At 47.6% G+C, this 22865-nt stretch overlaps 1 protein-coding gene across 1 annotated transcript in view; it reads right to left on the minus strand.

Moving 5' to 3' along the window:
- Positions 1–890: 890 nt before the first annotated feature.
- The window catches only part of LOC142499931 (uncharacterized), a 45087-nt gene continuing 23112 nt past the window's right edge, over positions 891–22865 (minus strand). The window contains exons 5-7 of the mRNA XM_075609986.1: positions 13062–13159; positions 6267–6383; positions 891–2026 (exon numbers count right to left, since the gene is read on the minus strand). Of these exons, the coding sequence (XP_075466101.1) occupies positions 891–2026; positions 6267–6383; positions 13062–13159 (1351 nt within the window). The remainder of the gene's footprint in view (positions 2027–6266; positions 6384–13061; positions 13160–22865) is intronic.

Raw genomic sequence — 22865 nt, forward strand, 5'->3', positions numbered from 1 at the left:
CCCTGAAACTCTTGCTACCCCTCAACCTCACCACTCCCCAAAATTGGAAGCCAGTGAGAGAAGAGAATAGAGGATTTATAGCTGGATATATTGGTTATAAGAAACATGTTTAAAACATAGGTTAGTGTCTTTTTTTAGGCAAATTCACACTTAAAGGAGCACTTCCTCTTTTTTTTTAGCCCTCATTTTTAGCATCCCTATTTTTACCTCAGGAAAACCCGTCCATCTCTTTGGTTTACGAGATACTTACGGGTGAAGTTACATCTCCCTGAAGGGAAACAAAATGGCTGCCAAATCTCCAAACAATAGAAAGCTGCAACATCATCATCAGTTGTGGCTTCCTACTGAATGGCCATTTAAAGCCCCTTCAAAAACCAGGACGTAATACAGGTAACTTCACCAGTATGTCGGGTCCCCGAGGCTGAAAATAGTGCGTTTCAGCTCTGGAGGACGCCCCAGTTCCAATCCTGTAAAAAACAGACAAAATTGAAGTTTGTTAGTTAGGGTGGCTCCTTTAACATATTGGCCCCTTTATACCAGGGGGATGTTTGGTAATATAATGCAAGCAATTACTTTTCTCACCCTCACTCTATGCAAGACGTATTTTATGTGTTGTCCCTGCACAATAACACACCAGCGAAGAAAAAATACATTTTCCACAACTAGCAGAAATATATATGGGTTTTTTTTCCCAAGTTTAAATCGTAGCTTCCTGATTCCGTAAAAGTCTTGAGTCATTAGTTCTGGAAGTTCCCTTCCATGTTCCTTCCAGTTATAACCGTTTACATTTGTAGCAGATTATGATACTTTTCAATGGACCATTATGAAAGTTCGTCAGTCGTAATTGTGCGAAGTTTTGAAGACCTCACAAGTCTCTTCAGATTAATTCTTCATTCAGTACATACACTTGGCTTTTCTCTTGTGTGAATTTTCAAGTGTGTAGTAAGATGTCCCTTGCGTGTAAATCTCTTGCCACATTCAGAACATGCATATGGCCTCTCTCCTGTGTGGGTTGTCTGGTGTCTAACAAGATCTCTAGTGTGAGCAAACTTCTTATCACATTTATTGCATTCGTACGGCCGCTCTCCTGTGTGTGATCTCTGGTGCACATTAAGATTTGAGTAACAAGTAAACCCTTTCCCACACACAGTGCATAGATATGCCCATGCTCCTGTGTGAGCTGCCTGGTGTTTAACAAGTCTTGAGTTGTCAGCAAAGCTTTTCCCACAATGAGTACATGTATACGGCTTCTCTCCTGTGTGGGATCTCTTATGTATAACAAGAGCAGAGGGGCAAGAAAAGTTTTTCCCACATTCAACACATATATATGGCTTCTCTCCTGTATGGGTCCTTTTGTGTATAAACAGAGAGGAGTTACTAGTAAAACTCTTGCCACATTCCCAGCATACATATGGCCTCTCTCCCGTGTGGATTCTTTTGTGTGTAGAAAGAGTGGCACTGCTAGTAAAACTTTTCCCACAATCAGTACATGTATAAGGCCTCTCGCCTGTGTGGATTCTCTCATGTATTACAAGAGAGGATTTTCTAACAAAGCTTTTACCACATCTGGTACATAAATATGGCTTTTCTCCAGTGTGGGACCTCTGGTGTATAATAAGATGTGAACTAGAAATAAAGCTTCTGCCACAGTCGGTGCATATACACTTTTTCTGTACCTTATAGGGTGTATATTGAATTGTAAATTTCGATATGTCCAAAGAGTTTTTGATACTTTGACTGCATTTATATTTAGATTCCAGTGTTGTTTTGCGTGTAGTTCTCTTCTCACTTCTATTGTCATCACATTTATAAGGAGTCTCTATACTGTCTTCTGGATAATACACATTATCAGCTGCGAGATCGTGTCCTGCACATGGAGTCGATTTCTCGGGTAGGATTCTAGCAGAGTATCGCCGTTTGCCCAGTTTCCTGCACTTTCCTTTACTATGGGAAGGTTGGGGAATATTGTCTTCCGTCAAAACTGGCGACTCTTTTGGCTCCTGTCTCCTCAGAGAATCACCATCTGCTGAGAAAAAAAAAGGAGTATGAAGATTTTTTTTTTCTTCCTTGAACAGTTTAATAAGCCTCACATCACAGAACTAAGTGGAGCGCTTTATACAAATACATTTGCATGTAGGATTTTGTTTATTTTCACAAGTCATTTGTGAACCTGAGAATTTGTGAAGTAAAGACATAAGGAGCTCACAAGTGGGGGAGTAAATACCATTTCTCCACTAGGATTTCAGGTAACATTTTCTTAATACTTGAATGAATGTTCTCATGGGATCTTTACATCTTCATCTTCCAAACCTTCATTATATTGCTCTTCCAGTTGGAATTTGTGATTGATAAATTTAGTTGTGATTGGCGGAGGAGCATTTTTTAACCCTTTGGGTGCCCTTGAGACATAGTTACTATGTTATTGGGTCTGGCACTCCAGGGACTCCATGACCTAATAGCTACCTTATAAAGTTTCCGCTACTTTTTCTAGGGGAGATCACGTTCTGAACACAAGCTACAATGAAGAACCGGAGGAGGACTTGTGAGGCCAGAGGGGATGTGACACTGGACCCAAGTTATTTTCTGTTCCGCCATATGCCTTTGCACCTTTTAACATAGAAACGTATAGTATGACTGCAGGTGAGAACCGCTTGGCCCACCTAATCTTCCCATTTTCCTATCTGTTATAAAACCTAAGTCACGTTTTTTTTAATCCCTTTACTGTATTAGGTCGCGTTTATAGCGACGGCGACGCGACCGATGACATCACCCGTTGCCACTGGCGAAAGTTAAACTTTAGTTTTAAGCGACGTCGCTGGCCACATGGCCAGTGACATCACCGAGGAGGGCAGCGGTCTGTGATTGGTTTAGAGACAGTCACGACTGTCTCTTTAAAAAAAAAAAAAAAAAAAAAAAAGCTGTGTGTGCTGTGCACGCGCATAGTAAGTGAAACTTCTTTGACTTTTGTCGCAGAAATTGACTTATAACGCGCGTGCTCGGCACACGTGTCAGTCAATGTATGTGTCAGTCAGTGAGTATGTATGTGCGTGTGTGTCAGTCAGTGTGTGCATGTGTGTCAGTCAGTGTGTGCATGTGTGTCAGTCAGTGTGTGCGTGTGTGTCAGTCAGTGTGTGCGTGTGTGTGTCAGTCAGTGTGTGCGTGTGTGTCAGTCAGTGTGTGCGTGTGTGTGTGTGTGTGTGAGTCAGTCAGTGTATGTCTCTCTCTCTGTGTTGTGTGAATGTCTCTCTGTGTCGGTCAGCGTGCGTGTGTGTCAGTCAGCGTGTGTGTCAGTCAGTGTGTGTGCGTGTTTGTGTCAGTCAGTGTGTGTTCGTGTTTGTGTCAGTCAGTGTGTGTGCGTGTGTGTCAGTCAGCGTGTGTGCGTGTGTGTGTGTCAGTCAGCGTGTGTGCGTGTGTTTCAGTCAGAGTGTGTGCGCGTGTTTCAGTCAGCGTGTGTGCGCGTGTGTTAGTCAGCGTGTGTGTGCGTGTGTGTCAGTCAGCGTGTGTGTGCGCGTGTGTCAGTCAGTGTGTGTGTGCGCGTGTGTCAGTCAGTGTGTGTGTGCGCGTGCCAGTCAGTGTGTGTGTGTGTGTGTGCGCGTGTGTCAGTCAGTGTGTGCGCGTGTGTCAGTCAGTGTGTGTGTGCGCGTGTGTCAGTCAGTGTGTGTGTGCGCGTGCCAGTCAGTGTGTGTGTGCGCGTGCCAGTCAGTGTGTGTGTGCGCATGTGTGAGTCAGTGTGTGAGTGTGTGAGTGTGAGTCAGTGTGTGAGTGTGAGTCAGTGTGTGAGTGTGAGTCAGTGTGTGTGTGTGTCAGTCAGTGTGTTTGTGTGTCAGTCAGTGTGTTTGTGTGTGTCAGTCAGTGTGTGTGTGTCAGTCAGTGTGTGTCTCTCTCTCTCTGTGTTGTGTGAATGTCTCTCTGTGTTGTGCCCCCCACCCCTCCTCCTCCCCCCCTCCCACTTCCCCAGGCGGAGCTGCGGACACGGAGCTGCGGACTCCCAGCCCCCCACCCGGCGACACGGTGGTCCCGTTACCCCCCTCCTCCCGACTCCCACTACCCCCGGCTTAGCTGCAGACACGGAGCTGCGGACTCCCAGCCCCCCCGGCGACACGTGGTCCCATTACCCCCTCCTCCCGTTACCAAAGCAGGAGCGACAGGGCAGGGGGTGGAGCCTCGGCCTCAGATAGCTATCCCACCACGGCAGCATGCTCCACGGCGGGCAGCACCGCAGAGCCCATGCCGGATGAGGGGAATTAAGGGACCCCATAACTGACTGACAGCCCCTCAACCAATCGTCAGTGGCGAGACGTGACAGCCAATCACCGGTTGCCTCGCAGCAGCGCCCTCTGCCAACCACACCACACACACGAAACCTGCCATCCACAACATGGCTATGGACAGAGCCTCTGCGCATGCGTTGAGGAGGACGTCTGCCGGTGTGGAGGAGCGGGTGAGGGAGAGCGGCGCCGCTGCATGTCAGCGGCTGTGTGGGGGATGCGGCGGCAGTTAGATGTCAGCAGGCGCGGGCAGCGGGCGGGGAACGGTGTGGGGGGAATGGTTGGAATGGTGGCTGTTAGGAGCGGCGTATGTCATCGGCCGTGTGGGGGGAGCGGTGCCTATTAGGAGCGGCGCCGGCGGCTATCGCCGCCGCCGCCACATGTGATTTGCCAGAACAAAGCCCGGCCTCATCTGCCAGCACTGTGACGTCAGCACTTTGACGTCAGCACTTTGACGTCACATCCGTTTCATTTTCTGCCCCTACAATCCATTTTTGTCCCATTAGGGATGAGGTGCCACTAAAGAAGTTTCACGTCAAAAAAAAAAAATCAAATTTCACTGGCTTCCAAATTTTTGGTCGCTCCGTCGCACTTACTATAAGCGCATGCGACAGATTAAATGGATTTGTTTTGGAGCGCCGTCGCATCGCCAGGCACTATAAGCGCAGCCTAATTCGTTACAACCTCTGTTGGGAGGTTATTCCACTGACTCACCACCCTTTCCATAAAGAAGAACTTCCTTACATTTCCCCTGAGCCTTCCAACCTCCAGCTCACGGTCTCTTGTTCGGAAATAGGTTTCCCTCTTGTATCTTATTAAAAAAACAAAAACCATTATGTGTTTGAAAGTTTCAAACCTGCTCTCCTTTCAATGATTCCCTTCTCTACTCCAAGCTTTGTGTGTTGAAGACCAGTATTTCCTGATTTATTTATTTATTTTACATCTTTTTGGTGGTATTGCAAGGTTGTCCATGTCCTGATTGCCATATACCAAAGGTGCCGACATAGCTCCTGATTTTTATGAGCCCCTTATCATAAAAAGGATCAATTGCACTGACATTACTGCACGTATAAATCAAGGGTATCCATACAACTGATCAACTAAACCGTTCATATTTACTGTACCTACTCCCACCCCCCCCCCCAAAAAATGGAATGAACTACAGTTGCACTCACCCTGTCTAAGGCGTGTAATAAAATGCGTGCACGTGCGCTACCTTGCGCCCGCGCGTCACTTATAATTGCAGGGTATGAGCCCGCAGTTGCTATACTTCAGACGCGCGCGCGCACGGCTGTGAGCGGTGGTGCAGCAGACCAGGGAAAATACAATAAAATTGTATTTTCGTGCTGCTGCCACGCCGCAAACCGATTGCAACGCGGCCTAACACTGTGATGTCAGAGTCACGCCCCCTAACCGCGTGCGTCACCGCTTGAACCCTAGCAACTAAACGCACACGCACAGCATCGATGACCATATAACACGCCCTACACAATTCAGCTTGAGGTGGTATCATCCACACCTCACGATGCATACAACTATACAAAAAACAAACTGGATCAACACTCGCCAAGTTTCTTCTTTAATCCAAAAAAAAAAAAATCAGCAATACAGAAAAAAAATCAGCACACACAGGGAGAGGAAATGTCAGCAGACACGTTATATGCACACAGTAAAGTAACGTTTCAATGTCAGGCTTGACATTGCTGACATTTCTTCTCCCTGTTGTGTGCTGATATTTTCTGTATTGCTGCTTTTTTGATTGACATTATAGAAGAAACTTGGTGAGACCAAAAGTAAATGGAAGTCCTTCATTATTATTATTATTTTTGAGTGCTGATCCAGTTTGGTTGTTGTACTGTTGAACAGGTAAGAGGAAAGTTGGAGCACTACTGAAGTCAGTAGAATTTTTTTTCCCCCTCAATGGTTGTTGTACTGTACCTACTCCTACACACTCACGCCACTGAGCGGTTTCTCTCCGAGGTTCTATTCATTACTCACCTGTGCTGGTATCTGCAGGGACGTCGTCCTTCTCCCGAGTTTCCTGGTCACTCATTACACACGGCTCCTCTTCTCTCTCCGTCTTTGGTATAATCTCAGGATCCATGTTGTGACCGTCTGCTCACGTCAATGGAGACATTATTCAGTTTGATGAAAAGATATCCTGTACTATAAAACGGGCATTCTATACCTCCACGCACAAATACTCGGAATAAGATATTCTTAAATTACCAACACAATTGAATTATTTTTTGTTTTGTTTATTATGAACACTAACCTTAAAAAGTAAAACCCAACAATTGGTAACTATATTATAATCAGTCATTTGTATTGAAACAGTGACTAATGTGTGCTGCACTGTGCATAGCTAAAAAGAATCCTAATCCAAGGAGTTTACAAATCGACAGTATAGCAGATAGATTTTACCTGTGTACAGAGCTAGTCTTCAAACATTTTCCACTTCACAGGCTTGTCCCTTAACTACATGACAACATCTGCATATTATACGCTCTCATTTTTTTGACTGAAGAATTAACTCTGAAACAGTTTACTGTAATTATTATAAACTTCTGTCATCCGTTTTTTCTATCCAACCAATCAAGCCTGTATATTTAAATATCAGAATAACAAGGTAACAAGGGGTGACTCCTGAGCGCCATCAAATACTAAGCACATGGCATCTTGCTTGTATAATGCAGCCTTGCAGATAAGCATTTGTTTGCTTGCATGGGGCGAGTGGCAATATATGCCGGGCGAGTAGAGGCAGCAGCCACTTGGGACTTAATTTCTAAAATGACACTGAGTTAGAATCAAGGAAACCTGGCTCAAATCCCAGTGTCAGCTTCTTGTGACCTTGAGCGAGTCACTTTATCTCCCTGTGCCTCAGGCACCAAAAACCTAGATTGTAAGCTCTTTGGGGCAGGGACTGGGTCTGTAAAAATTCTATGTGCTGCGTAGCGTGTGCTATACTGTAATTGTGAAGCTATTTGAGACCTATTGAGAGAAAAGCGCTATATGAAAAAGTTTTTCAAATTATTATTACTATACTGACACAGCTGTCTTAAGGCAGCACATCTGTATATTGTACCTATGTTATCATTGTACTAAGCAACTCTTACAGACAAGAATACAAGGTTTCAAATATTACTGTTTCCATATATTCTTTAAAACATCCAGCAACGCACAATATAAATCCATACCCAATATCAATAATAATTTGCACATTCTCCATGCACAATATCCATATATACCCAATATAAAAGCACACACACTATTATTTATTTATAAAATATTTTACCAGGAAGTAATACATTGAGAGTTACCTCTCGTTTTCAAGTATGTCCTGGGCACAGAGTAAAACAAATAATACATGGTTACAAGTACAGTTACATAAATGAACAAGGTATACATTATATACAAGACATTGCATGCACAGTTAAAGAAAATATATATTATGGGCGTATGAAACAGTTACAGACCAGATTAAAGTGTGAGACAGCCTTAGATTTGAAAGAACTTAAACTGGTGGTGGATGTGAGAGTCTCCGGTAGGTTGTTCCAGTTTTGGGGTGCACGGTAGGAGAAGGAGGAACGTCCGGATACTTTGTTGAGCCTTGGGACCATGAACAGTCTTTTGGAGTCTGATCTCAGATGATAAGTGCTGCAAGTGGTAGGGGTGAGGAGCTTGTTCAGGTAGCTGGGTAGCTTGCCCATGAAGAATTTAAAGGTAAGACAGGAAAGGTGAACTTTGCGCCTAGACGCTAGTGATGACCAATCTAGTTCTTTGAGCATATCGCAGTGATGTGTGTTGTAGTTGCATTGGAGAACAAAACGACAAATTGAATTGTAGAGGGTGTCAAGTTTGCCAAGGTGGGTTTGAGGTGCTGAGCCATATACTATGTCTCCATAGTCAATAATTGGCATTAGCATCTGCTGTGCGATACGCTTTCTGACCAGGAGACTTAGGGAGGATTTGTTCCTGTAAAGTACCCCTAGTTTGGCATAGGTCTTGGTTGTCAGGGTATCAATGTGCATCCCGAATGTTAAGTGGGAGTCAAACCATAAGCCCAGGTATTTAAAACTAGTGACAGGGGTTAGGGTGGTGTTAGCGTTGGTTCCAATCAGGAGCTCAGTCACTGGAAGCTTTAAAAATGTAGTCTTGGTCAAAAACACCATTGTTACAGTCTTGTCAGTGTTTAAAAACAGTTTGTTTTGGGAAATCCAGTTTACGAGTCTCAAAAAGTCAGACTGAAGTATGTGTTGAAGGTCAGAGAGGCTATGGCTGTGTGCATATAGGATTGTGTCGTCTGCATACATGTGTATTGAGGCTTCCTTACAAGCTGTGGGAAGATCATTAATGAACACTGAGAAGAGTAGGGGCCCCAGAACAGAGCCTTGCGGGACACCACAGGTGATATCCAGGGGGTTGGAGTTAGAGCCTGAGATGGACACATGTTGGGATCTTCCTTATAGGTAGGACTGAAACCAGTTTAAAGCATGCTTCCCTATTCCAGAGCTCTGGAGTTTGTTAAGCAGGATAGCATGATCAACTGTGTCAAAAGCCTTTGCAAAATCTAGGAATACTGCACCAGTGAGTTTTCCCCGTTCCATTCCACAATGGATTTCATTGCAAACTTTTAGCAGGGTAGTTACGGTGGAGTGTTTGGGACGAAACCCAGATTGGAATTGGCTATGGAAATTTGTCTTGGTATAGAAGTCGATTAATTGGGAGTGGGCACATTTTTCCATGACTTTGGATAGAATTGGGAGAAGTGAGATTGGCCTGTAGTTTGAGACAGTGTTTTTGTCCCCACTTTTGAAGATTGGGACAACTCTGGCAGTTTTCCATGTCTTAGGGATATGGCCTGCAGACAGGATAGAGTTGACTATGGAAGCAATTGGTTTGGCAATGGCTGGGGCACCAAGTCTTAGGAACTTAGATTGCAGTAAGTCAGGTCCACATTGGCTGCTTAGTTTTAGTTTGAGGAGCGCTTGTATAATCTCCTCTTCAGTTACTAGGCCAAATTGAAAATTGTGGGCAGTGTTGGGAGGGGGTGGGACTATAGGGGTACTCCCAGGATGAGATTCAGGTTTGTGGTTTGGGCTGCGTTTTGCTAATAAGTTAGTGGCACACCCCACAAAGTAATCATTGAATGCATTTGCAATGTCAGTGGGGTTTGTCAGAGTAATATCCCCCTTAGTGATATTACTTGGTTGTTGATGGTTAGGAGGCTGGAATATATTGTTGATAACCTTCCAGAAGTTAGCTGGGTTTGTTGTATTTTGGTGGAGATTGTCAGAGTAATATTGTGCTTTTGCATGCCTTGTTTGCCTTGTGCACATGTTCCGCATGCATCTGTAGTGATTGAGATCCTTGGTAGTGCCAGTTACTTTGTAGCTTTTCCACAAGGTATCCCTGAGCTGGTAGAGTGCAATAAGGTCAGTTGTAACCCATGGAAGGTGGGCCCCTCGTACCCTTATTTTGCGTAGTGGAGCATGGGTATCACAGAGTTTTAAGAACTCGGATTGGAAATAGTCGAGTGCAGAATCAGGGTCGGGAATTAAATCGATTCTGTGCCATGGGCAGTTGGTAAGGTCATTCAGAAACTGTTGTGGGTTAAAGTTTTTAAATGTTCTAGTGAGGAGAACTTTAAGGCTTGATTGGGGCGGTTTAATTTTCCTTACACAGTACACTATTGCATGGTCACTGAAAATGTCAGGAAGGATGCCAGAGGATTGGATTCTGCTGGGGTTTGAGGAGAGAATCCAGTCTAGCAAGGAATGGTTGTGCGATTTCAGGTTTATCCGTGTGGGTTGGGAAATGAGTTGCGATAGGTTAAGTGACTTGAGTTGTATCTGGATTTTGTGGTTTTTAGGGTCAAGCCAATTGAAGTTGAAATCCCCAAGAACTAGCAGCTCACTCTTCTCATTCAGAGAGGAAATGGAGCCAAGAAATTGGGTGATATCAGTCAGGGATTGTAGAGGAGCGGTAGATGCCAGCAAGCAAGATGGGCTTAGAAAAGGGGAGGCAGATTTTGCCAACTAGAATTTCAAAGGAGGGTGGGCTTGATGGGCAATTTAACAGTGTAAATTGTAAGGTGTCTGCAATATAAAATAACACCCCTCCTCCTCTCTTTGACCTATCTCTCCTAGAAATGGAGTATCCCTGAATGGCGATATTTGCATCAGGGGTTTTAAGGGATAGCCATGTTTCTGTAAGAATGATGGCTTTGGGTTTATGCATAAGGCACCATGCCCTTAGTTCGTCCAGTTTGGGCAGCAGGCTCCGGATATTTATATGGGCGACAGATAAGCCTTTTTGGAATTTAAAGGTGGAATTCTCAGGGGCATGGGACAGTGCCCCTATATCAATATATACCCAATATAAATGCACACACTACTGTATCCATATATACCCAATATACATGCATACACACTATCCATATATACCCACTATAAATGCACATACTATCCATATTTGCCCAATATAAATGTGCACACACACAATCCATATATACCCAATATAAATGCACACACACACTATCCATATATACCCAATATAAATGCACACACACACTATCCATATATACCCATTATAAATGCACCCACACACCATCCATATATGTCCATTATAAATGCACACACACACACACACACTATCCATATATACCCAATATAAATGCACACATACTATCCATATATACCCAATATAAATGCACACACACACTATCCATATATACCCAATATAAATGCACACACACACTATCCATATATACCCAATATAAAAGCACACACACACACTATCCATATATACCCAATATAAAAGCACACACACACTATCCATATATACCCAATATAAAAGCACACACACACACTATCCATATATACCCAATATAAATGCACACACACTATCCATCCATATATAAATGCACACACACACTATCCATACCCAATATAAATGCACACACACACACTATCCATATATACCCAATATAAAAGCACACACACACTATCCATATATACCCAATATAAAAGCACACACACACTATCCATATATACCCAATATAAATGCACACACTATCCATACCCAATATAAATGCACACACACACTATCCATATATACCCAATATAAATGCACACACACACTATCCATATATACCCAATATAAATGCACACACACACTATAAATATATACCCAATATAAAAGCACACACACACTATCCATATATACCCAATATAAAAGCACACACACACTATCCATATATACCCAATATAAATGCATACACTATCCATATATACCCAATATAAATGCACACACTATCCATACCCAATATAAATGCACACACACACACTATCCATATATACCCAATATAAATGCACACACTATCTATATATACCCATTATAAATGCACACACACTATCCATATATGCCCATTATAAATGCACACACACTATCCATATATACGCACTGTATATGCACTGTCAGTTATATTAACCCTTGGCACATCACTGCAGGAGACATTAACCCAGACACTGCCTGACCTGGGAGCTGAATCAATGTGTTTCTATCTCCTGATCACTGCAGCTCAGTAATTACATATATAACCCCATAATACACTGCATTTGCTTCTGCCCATATTACAGACAAACTAATCACACATATAACCGGCTCTGGGAAGTTTTCTGCCCAATTATATAATGCAGCAGAAACCCAACACCTACCTGATACAGCCCCGTGTGCGCATGCGCGGAGAGGGCCGCAAACAGGACAAAGGAACCTCTCTGATTCTCTACAATGATTGGCTGACGATTATCACGTGGTCTCCTTTTCTCTCAGCATTCTGGGAGTTATAGTTCTGCTTCTGATGAAATGCTGTACAGCTAAAGGCAGCAGGACCAGATGTCCCAGAATCCCTTCTGTTTACAGTGTCACTGGTCATTGAGAGCCTCCCACATACTACATATAAATTCAGATTAAGAGCTGCAGTACCAATTTCAATTTCAATTGCAGTACTAATTTCAATCTAAAATTCAGATGACAGGATTGCATTGTATCAGTAGAAATACATTGCATTAACTCCCAGTCGAAGGTTGTCTGGCTAATTAAGTCTGGATTTAGTCATGATTTATGGGAGGTTCTTTTATCATTTACTTACAATCCGTGTATTATGTTGTAAACTGATGGAAATATTACACAATAAAAGATTGTTTATTTTGAATGAGTAGTGTAATGATATGAACAGCATTTGAAAGCAGAAATACTACATTCCCCACCCCCTCTTATTTTTATATGTAAAGCATGTGAAAATGTACTGTATAATTCTACATTCTTACCTAAACTGGCAATCATTTGGTGCTTCTGTTATAAATCTGTTGTAAATGCTGCAGCTGATATGTAACATTATATTACTAAGTGTAACGCATTATTCTTACAATTTTCAGAGTAATAGACAGTCTGCTGTTTGGAGTACAGCAACAGATCTTTTTGTGATACTTTGTTGCCAAAGGGCAGAGCTACAAAAGGTGTCTGTCAGCCTGTTTCAAAAGAGGAAGTGGATATGACTTTCGAAATAGTTGTTGCAGCAACCAAAGAATGATCAATACGTTAAAAATGGTATTAGGAGTAAGAAAAATATGCAGACAGTATTATCTAAGTGGTTTTTTTTTTTTCCAAATTCAGGGGAAGCATAGGAGATATTCAACCAAATATATATATATAAAAAAAAATCTAAGTGTATATGGAAGCACATGCGTGAGTAGAAAGGATAATCTTGGCTCCTATGTGTTGCCTACTCACAGTGTGACAAATTAATAAGGCATATCCATATCTCAGGCAATCTTTTTCTCAGATGAAGGGGTCGAGTTCTTGGTACCTCAATCTGTAAAGAATAAGAGAGGGACCATTGCGCAGATCAAAAAATATATCAACTTTATACTTAAAAAAAATATTAAAAAAACACATTCTGTGCCGTAATAAAAGGCATCAACACCGTGTATGATGCTTCAACGGACGCGGACTAGCTCACCACTACCAGTCCCTGGGGTGTCGCTGGTGGTCCCGGAGTTGCGTCCTGCCCTTCCCGGCGTCCTCCTTAGGCTCTGTGATGTATTGTGAACGTCTCTCTTGCCCACAACAGCTGTTTAGAGAAGCGCCCCAGCCCTGCCGGTGTCTCCCTGGGCTCAGCGACGTCACCTCCGGTTTCGGTTCTCACTGCTGGATAACGCATCTCGCAAGTGTAGAGCCTCAGGGGGCTGACAGTATTATCTAATACAGGGGTGTATAAACTTTCTAAGTTGTGCCCCCCTGCCTCTTTCGTGCGCTCTGCGCCGACATGTGATGTCACAACGTCGCATTGTCATGGCAAAACGCCATTGCGTTGCCATTTGAAATCGTTTAGTTGTCATGGCAATGCATTGTCAGAGTAAGTAAGAGACACTTAGGCTGAGTCCATGGTGACTACAGCCGTGCGGAGGCGCGCTGAGCCTGAGGGAAAGCGGGTGCTTTCCCTAGCCTTAGTTCGTGCGCCGTCCGGGGGCGGGCCAGTGACGTTACGGAGTTGGTTCACCCTCATTGGGCGAACCGCTCACGTGACCGTCCCTGCGCTCCCGTGAGTGCCAAAACTAAAATTCGATTGTCGGCTACGCTTCCGCACGACCACAGAAGCGTGCGCGAGCACCTGCTAAAGCCGTTCTCATTGCGTCTGCAGGGGCTCACTGCCGAGGGTCAGCGTGGGTCAGCGCTTAAGCGCTGACCACGCCAGTGGCCTTACAGAAACCAGTTCTGATGCCAGTGTCAGCTCTTCTTGTTACTCTGGGCATAGCACTATCACCCTGAGCCTTAGGCTCCGTTCATACTGAGCACATCGCGACGCTGTGTGCGCGAGTCCATCTGCTGGGCGATGTGTGATCATCCCCAGCAGACAGAATGATCCGACACCGGGCACCATGCGGGGACCGGAGAGCGGGGAATGGGTGGGGAGGGGGGGGGGGGTGTCACGGGCATTGTAAAATCACAGAAACATAACATAAGTACATAACATGTGTGTGTGTGTGTGTGTGTGTGTGTGTGTGTGTGTGTGTGTGTGTGTGTGTGTGTGTGTGTGTGTGTGTGTGAACTGAACACTATCATTGGCCGCCCAGGGGTCGGTGCCGAACGCGTGAGCGCGTCGCAAAGTGCGCAGTGTGAACGGGGCCTTAGGCACCACATTATATTGTAAGATCTTCTGGACGCTATTATTTTTATTTTCCCAGCAATTCTTTAACAAATTGATTCTCATTGAAAGATAGAAATTTGTTTGTTCTTTATTAAATCTGCATTTTATATTATATCACACATTATTTAGATTATGGTGGGTGAAAAGGTGACTAAAAACACTCCACCAACTAGCATGATATAAAAATATTACTTGTGAGCACATTCACATGTCTTTAGACAGGTCTGCAACCCTGCTTTTCACCATTATCACCTAGCATAGAGTGCTTCCACTGCAGCAAGGGATTCTGGGAAATGACATGCAAATGAGCACACAGTGCCACCTTTTGCCTCAAAACCAATATTACATAGAACCCTTGAGCCAATGCTCACGGTGACCGCTCGTGCGCGCACTTCCATTTCCCCCCCCCCCCCCCACGCGCGCACTTCAGCGATGTGTACGCTAGTGGCAGGGGTGTGGTGAACGAGTTGGTTCATTGGCTGAACCAGCACATGTGACGCTACTGCAGCACGAAAATTAAATTTCTGTTGCGGCAAAATGTTGCTGTGTTGACGCGTGGAACTACCTTATACAATCAGGTAAAAGTCCTTGAAGTGCGCGCATACGCAAGCGCGCGCGTGTAGCGACGCCGCCACCGTGAGCTTGGCCTAAGGCTGCGGCCAGGCAGGGAGCGAGCTGGCGCTCATGCGCGGTGACGTCACACTCCCTGCTCGGCCTGGAGATTTGTGGCTGGCTAGCTGCGCGCGCAGGGGGGTGATTCGGGGGGCGCGGCCATGATGTCACGGAGACGCGCTTGCGGACGACAAATTCAAATTTGCTTGCTCTGCAAGAAGCTAAGCACCGACCTGGCGCAGGCGCTCGCTGGCCACACACATTGCCTCAATGTGTTTCATAGCGGCCAGTGTGAGCGCGCTGCCTGCCCGCTCAGCGCCACCCTGGACGCAGCCTAAGGCCGAGCCCCCGCTGCCTCAGTCAGTACGCCCGCACTGCACTGTGGCGTGTGGAGAGGCTCTTCAGGCTGATTGTGGTCCATAGGGAGCATTTTTGCGTGCGGGGGATGTGGCCAAAAAGGGTCGGGGGGGGGGGGGCAGCCATGTCTCTGCAGCTCCCTGCCCCCCCCCCACCCGGTCTCTGCAGCTCCCCGCGCCCCCCTCCCACCCGGTCTCTGCAGCTCACCGCAAACTCAGACCCCCCCCCCCTCTCCCATGCGCCCCGTCTCCCATCAGCAAACACGGAAACATGGGGAACGCAGGATATGGGTAGCGGGGGGGGGGTCCCCCCTGTTTCCTGTCCGTCCCGGGCCCCCCCCCCTGTTTCCTGTCCGTCCCGTGTCCCCCGTCCCCCGTCCAAAACACAGCACACAGCACTCAGATCTCCAGACAGCTCCCCTCCTCATTGGCTGACAGCCGCGTCAGCCCTGCAAAACACTAGGAGCTTGCAGCTTCGGCAGGCTGACGCATCACAGCACGCAGTCAGCCCTGTCGGAAGGAGGCAGCGGGGACAAGCAGACTGCAGGTAAGGGGCTGGTGGCCCGTGCGCATGCGTCGCCGGCCGAAGCGGGGCCTCAGCCTAAGGCATGCAGTCCCAGTGTGCACTGTAGCACGCGCGCCCGGCGGGTGTGGCCATGACCTCACACAGCTGGTTCGCCCCCATTGGCTGGACCGCCGGCGGGGCGTGGCCACGCCTCCCTCGCAAGTTTGAAACACACTCTGGATGTCTTTTGAAAAAATGGTCGTACAGAGCGGCTGCCAAATGCGCGCGAAGGTGCGTACTGGGCCCAGCCCCATTGAGGGGTGGTACTTGTACGCCAAGCCATGCGCTATAGAACACACTGGGACCGCAGCCCAAGGCCTAGCTCAGACAGGGCACGTTGCGACGTGCGCACGCTTATATACGCGCGTACGGCCGTCGCAAATTTGGGTTGTGCGGTGTGAGTTTTCAAACTGAAAACTCCACCGGCGGCAAAGTGCAGCGTTGTCGCTGCGACTTTTTGCCGGCACAACCCAAATTGAAGTTTGGGGCTACAGTCGCGTGACGCGAGCTGGTTCAGCCAATAAATGCGAACCAGCTCCGTGACGCGTTCGTTAGACGCCCCAAACGCAGCGATCTGACTCCTGCAATTTGAGCACAGATCGCTGGGCTGTAGGAGCAAGCGGTGGGGGCGCGAACGCTGGTAAGTAGGCGTTGCGCCCTGTCTGAGCGAGCCCTAAGGGCTGTTATATAGTGGCCACGTGCACTACGCCGTGCGCGTGCGCGGCACTTATAATTGGCTGAGGTTAGTCAGCCCTTCTATACAAGGGCTGTGTGCGCACGCTTGGCAGTGAGCGTGCATCTGGCCGACAGCGGGGAAAAGAATGATTTTGTGCTGCTACCGGCGCTGAAATGTAAGTATACGTGTGTGTGTGTGTGTGTGTGTGTGTGTATGCATTCATGTGTGTGTATGTGTGTATATATTTGTGTGTCTGTACAAATTGAATAAATATTTTATTTTGACCAATGTGTTTTTTTTAAATAAATAATAAATCACACACACACACACACACACACACACACACACACACACACACACACACACACACACACACACACACACACACACACACACACACACACACACACACACACACACACACACACACCTTCACACAGGCACGCTCGCGCACGGCCGCACACAGTATATAACAGCCCCAAGGCTACGTCCCCGCTGGCGCTGAGCGCGCTCATGCTTGGAGAGCGCTCCAAGCATGAGCGCCGGGTGTCCTCCGATAACGCAAGCGCGCATGGAGGGAGGAGGGGTGGCATTGCGGGCCAGCTGAGCGCGCTGGGAAGTATAGGTTTTTTGTTTATGTAAGCGCCGATCGCGGCTGAGCGTGTGCACCATCCCGCTGAAGGTGCAGCCGCGCCGTACTGCCAGATTTTTAAAACTCCGTGAAATTGAGTTCAGAGCTTGCGACGGAGGCGTGGCCACACCCCCGCCGGCGGTTCAGCCAAACCCTCTCCCGCTACGCCCTCTCCCGTCGCAAACTCTCCTTCTTTCTCTGGACCAAAGAACGCGGTGCAGCGTTGTGCACGCGCGGCACCCACGCCGGGCGCGTGCTCCAGTGCTGACTGGGACCGAAGCCTAAGGCTGCGTCCATAGAAGGACAGGCAGCGCTCAGCCGTGCGGACGCTCCGCGCTGAGCCCCGGCATTCTCAATGATGATGTTTTTAGCGGGGGCTCATGCGAGCGTCCTCAGGCGTGCTGAGGAGTTGGATTTTTAGGCCGACAGCCAATCGCAGCACAGCAGCATCAACCTCACGGCGCCGTGACGTTGTTGCGTTGCGGGCTATTGGCCTAGCGACGTCACTGACCCGCCTCCCCCGCCTCCCGATCGCGCACGCAGCCTCATCGCGGTTCAGCACTATTCCCCCCTCAATGGACGCAGCCATAGAGATGGGAGCAGTGCTGAACCACGCTGACGCTGAGGCTCACCTGCTGAAGCCTGTGCGATTTTATGGACATGCAGGCGAGCCAGCGGGCGCGATCGGGAGGCGGGGGGAGGCTGAGGGAGGCGGGGCAGTGATGTCGCTGGGCCAATCGCCCCCGAGACACACCGATGTCAACGTCACGGCGCCAACGTCATGGCGCCATGACGTTGACGCTGCTTTGCGCTGATTGGATGTTTTCAGCCGACAGCGGGCTGAAACCTGGGAGATCTATAGAGAAGCAGCTCAGTGCAGGAGTGCTCTGCAGCGCCGCCTGCTGCCCAGAAGCTGCAGTGGTTAAGAAGCCAGACCTCCCTCTCTCCTACCGGCTGCATAGCGCGGAGCTGTTCAGATTAGAACAGCTGCAGCCGGTATCTTCTGATCTCCTTCAACCCCCGCTCTCCTCCTACCTGCCCAAACTGCTAGGACACTTTAATAACCGGGACATTTCCACAATTTTTGGGGCACCGGGACAGCTTATGGGTGGCCCACAGGGCAGACACAGAGCTAGTGTGGGGTATAGTGTAACTGTGTGGTCCAGTGAAGCCTGCTAGTAAATAACATACCGCTTCTGGTTACATATATAGATATCTTAATATATAAAATCAAAAGTCTCTCTCTCTCTCTCTCCTCTCTCTCCTCTCTCTCTCTCCCTCCCCCCGGAAGGACCCCATTCCTCCCTCGCGGTGCCGAGTGCCTAAGATCTGTGTGTCGCTCTCCCACTTCCCCCCAACCCCCAGAGCACGCTCTCTACGGCTCAACATCCCCGAGGAGCAGGAGGAGGGCGGCAGGGAGTTGCGGCCGTGCAATACCTCCTTTGTGCCACCGGGAGTCAGCGGAGGCCACGAGGGGGGAGAGAACCAGTGGCAGCCCGAGGAGCGCGGCATGCTGCCAGGTGAAGAAATGCAGGGGGAGGAATCCATGCCTTTGACCCCCCCCTGCCTTTGACGCCCCCCCCTGCCTTTAACGCCCCCCCCCTGCTTTCACGCCCCAGCTGCCTTTCACGCCCCCCCCCCCTGCCTTTCACGCCGCCCCCTGCCTTTCACGCCCTTTCCCTGGCTTTCACGCCCCCGTCCCCTCCCTGGCTTTCACGCCCCCCGTCCCCTCCCTGCCTCCGGGCAACGCCGGATATATCAGCTAGTAAGATAATAAAAAGGAGTGAGAAAGGGTTGAAATAAGTGATACTGTACGCAGAATCTATCGCTTGACAAATATGGCATATGACATTTTGATGTTTATAGTTATGGGCTATGTGTGTAATATTGCTAAACAAAGATCAAGATGCCATATTTTTCTTACTTCCAGTGGCATGTAAAGTAAGAAGATTACTAGAATAAATAATGATAGTACATTATGTGGGGCATATATAGGCTTCATGCACTGAAATGTTGACATGGTAATATGCAGTGTTGTTATATATCAGTATGATGCAGTTGCACCTGTATGCAGAAGTTAAGTTGTCTTGAGAAAGGTTTACACAAAATGGCTGCTGTGAATCTCCTCAGACTAACTGCCATTTTAGAATAACTGCCATTTTAGCTCCGCCCCCTTTTAAATTTGACCAATCAGACATTTATCTGGGTCAGTGTTGTTAGGCTACATTTATTAATCAGACATTGTAGCTGTGGTTGTGTTGTAAGAGCACAGATTAATGCCACCTCCTGCCTGACGGGGAGAGGAAGGGAAACAGCAGGAATTGCATACACAAACTTTGTTGAATCTCATTCAATGGTTGGCATGGCAGGGTCCCATGGTTAAAGGTGTGCCGTTTGACTTGTAGCTGATAGCATTGCAGCGTAAGGCCGCGCTTATAGTGCCCGCGACATGACCAGTGATGTCACCCGTCGCCGTTGCGATTGTTATATTTCAAATTTAGGCGACGTCATAAAGGGGGAAGGCAAAGGGACGGAGAAGCTGTCTGATTGGCCACATGGAGAGGCCGTCGCTGAAAAAAAACAAATAACAGTGACTACCAGATTTTTGGTAGCGCTGTAGATCCGTTGCGTGCACTATAAGTGCCGACGACGGCGACAATGCATTTGTTTTGACACGACGGTCGCTATATGCGCAGCCCAAGGCTGCGTTTATAGTGCTGGCGATGGCGATACGTTGGGTGACGTCACCCGGCGCCGTCGCCACCGCATCACGGGATTCCCGCAATTTGATTTGTTCAAGGGCCGTCACGTGACGGGACGGCCCTTGAAAAATCCAATTTTGCCGTTGGCGGGTTTTCGCTCCGTCGCTTGTCGCCGTCGCGTGCACTATAAGCACTATAAGCACACGCGGCGGCATTGAGTTTGTTTTCGGGCGAATCCGCGTTGCCGGCACTATAAGCACAGCCTTATGCTGACATAAAATGATGTATACAGATGTAATGGGTGTTAAATGTGTGTGTGATCCATGGGATCAGCTGTCGGGCTTTAACCTGAGGTACAATATATTGGTATCCTGCAATATGCCAGAGCCCTGAATTTACGGTGAAGGATTGGGATGTTAACAAGGTCGCTCACAGGAAAGGCAGCGGCCGTGCTATAGAGCTAAATTGCTCAGAATGTGCTGGTTTATGACCTTTTTATTTAATAATAATATCCAAATACAATTTTACTGAACGCCAGGGTGGATTCCGGAGAACGAGAGGATTTGGTAAATCTATTCCTGAGGGGAAGCCCTATGCTAAGAGCTGGTGATATAAATACAAGAAGGTGTCAATCTTAAAGTGATGTTGTTGGGACTTCCTATTTGCACAAGATTTGACAGCCATTTTGTTACCCTTGAGGAAGATTTAAAGCCAGTAACTTCACCAGTAAGTATCTTGGGAAGCAAAGAGATGGAGGGGTTTTCCTGAGGTGAAAATAGGGATGTTTTGCAAAAGGCAGAGAGGCTATATATATGTAGCCCTTTTTCTGAACCCTCCCAAAGGAACTACTGGTCGCTGTACAACACCTGCGGCTCCAGGAGATCTGAGCCTCCGCTAGCTGGGAGCCTGGGGTAACACTCGTACACTTACTTAGCGCAGCACCTCCACTTACCCAGGATCCCCGTGATGTGAGATTCCCCTGGGCAAGAAATACATACACACACGTGATGCAACCAACTTTACTGTAATAATGATAATGCACGCTAACCTTATCACTCTATAATGCAACGTAGCAATAACACATATCAATCACACACACGCAGCATATCCTAACGCATAACCTTAGCAGCAATGCCTAACACCCTAATAACTGGTACCATCCTTATAACGGTAGTGGTTCAGCCACGCTCCTAATGGGTACTGTCTCAGTCCCGCTACCGCGTGCTCCACGCTGTGTCCGTGTACGGTAATGTTGGTATAGACTCAGTTCTTTAGCCACTCGCTCAGTGTTCCTAAAGAGTTTAGCCTAAGGCGGGATCATGTCACGGTTGTGCTCGCCACAAACCTGGGTCAGACCGCGTGGCTGAGGTGGGGTTGTAAAAGCACCGACCTTAGACCGCGCAGGCTGATCCGGATTGCGCAGTTCGTAGTCGTACGTAGCAGGGTCAGGACTGGAGAAGGCAGCATCGTCAGTGGACAAGCCAGGGTCAGGACTGGAGACATCAGGGTAAACGTAGTTCAAGCAGGAGTTCAGCAACAGGTAGTCAGGAGTTCCCCGCTTCAGCTTAGGAGCGTGGGAGCGGGTTCTGCGCGTGCGGTGACCTTGGCCCATGGTACTGCTCTCAGGAAGGGATAGGCAGACCGGAATGGGCACACCGCCAGGCAGCACTGGTAAACCAGTGCTTAACCGCAAGAGTCCAGAGCGGGTCTGTGCAAGGAGAGAGAGAGCTACAGACCTCTGGACTCATAGACCGGCCTCTACTAGGGAAGCACAGCCGGCCTCAGGAAACTGGAAGCTGAAGTACGCACTGGAGAACCCTCCGCTTCAGCACAGGAAACAGGAACAGACCACTGCGTGACACTAGCAGCCAGCCTCAGGAAACAGGGTGCTGAAGTCAACAAGGAGAGTACTCTGCTTCAGCACAGGAAACAGAAACAGACCGCTGCGTGAAACTAGCAGCCGGCCTCAGGAAACTGGAAGCTGAAGTCAACAAGGAGAGTACTCTGCTTCAGCACAGGAAACAGGAACAGACCACTGCGTGACACTAGCAGCCGGCCTCAGGAAACTGGAAGCTGAAGTACACACTGGAGAACCCTCCACTTCAGCACAGGAAACAGGAACAGACCGCTGCGTGACACTAGCAGCCAGCCTCAGGAAACAGGGAGCTGAAGTCAACAAGGAGAGTACTCCGCTTCAGCACAGGAGACAGGAACAGACCTCTGCGTGAATTAAGGAATAGAACTTTGAGAGATTAGTACACAACAGAGCCAAGCCTTAGGGCTTGTGGCAGAACACTTGGTGACACCCTTTTGCACCACAAACACAAAACCATATTTTATATTTTACATTTTTAACAGAGTAAGGCGTTACAACAACTTTTTAAGCCACAAAATTTAGGGAGCGCCCCAGTCCAAATAACCTCCAGACATCCAGGAAGGGTTATGCTCGGCAGGGAAGCATTGCGGGAAAGGTGTCTTTAAAGGTCAGTGAACCAATAGCAGAAGGGGCATGTGACAGCACTGCTTTAATGAGTGAACACCGGGTGTAGCTGCAGCAAAGGTCAGGAGCAGTATTCCAGGGCTGCATGAGTCTGTAAGGCAAGGCAAATCGCAAACTAAGGTGCGGATCCGTTACAGTACCCCCCCTTCACGTGAGACCTCCGGGCGAATAAGACCACTCATAGAGTTGGGGGACCTGGAATTGTTCCTGAACTGTCTGGGATTGGGGTTAGAGTCATGGTCCAGAGACTCGTGGGCAGTTCCTTGGTGAGTCATGTTCTAGGATATGAAAGTGGTGGTAGAGACAACATTGGTACTTGGCTCGCCCCGCGAAATGGCTTGGGAA

This window comes from Ascaphus truei, chromosome 7, assembly GCF_040206685.1.
Source record: "Ascaphus truei isolate aAscTru1 chromosome 7, aAscTru1.hap1, whole genome shotgun sequence".
In the NCBI taxonomy this organism is placed as follows: domain Eukaryota; kingdom Metazoa; phylum Chordata; class Amphibia; order Anura; family Ascaphidae; genus Ascaphus; species Ascaphus truei.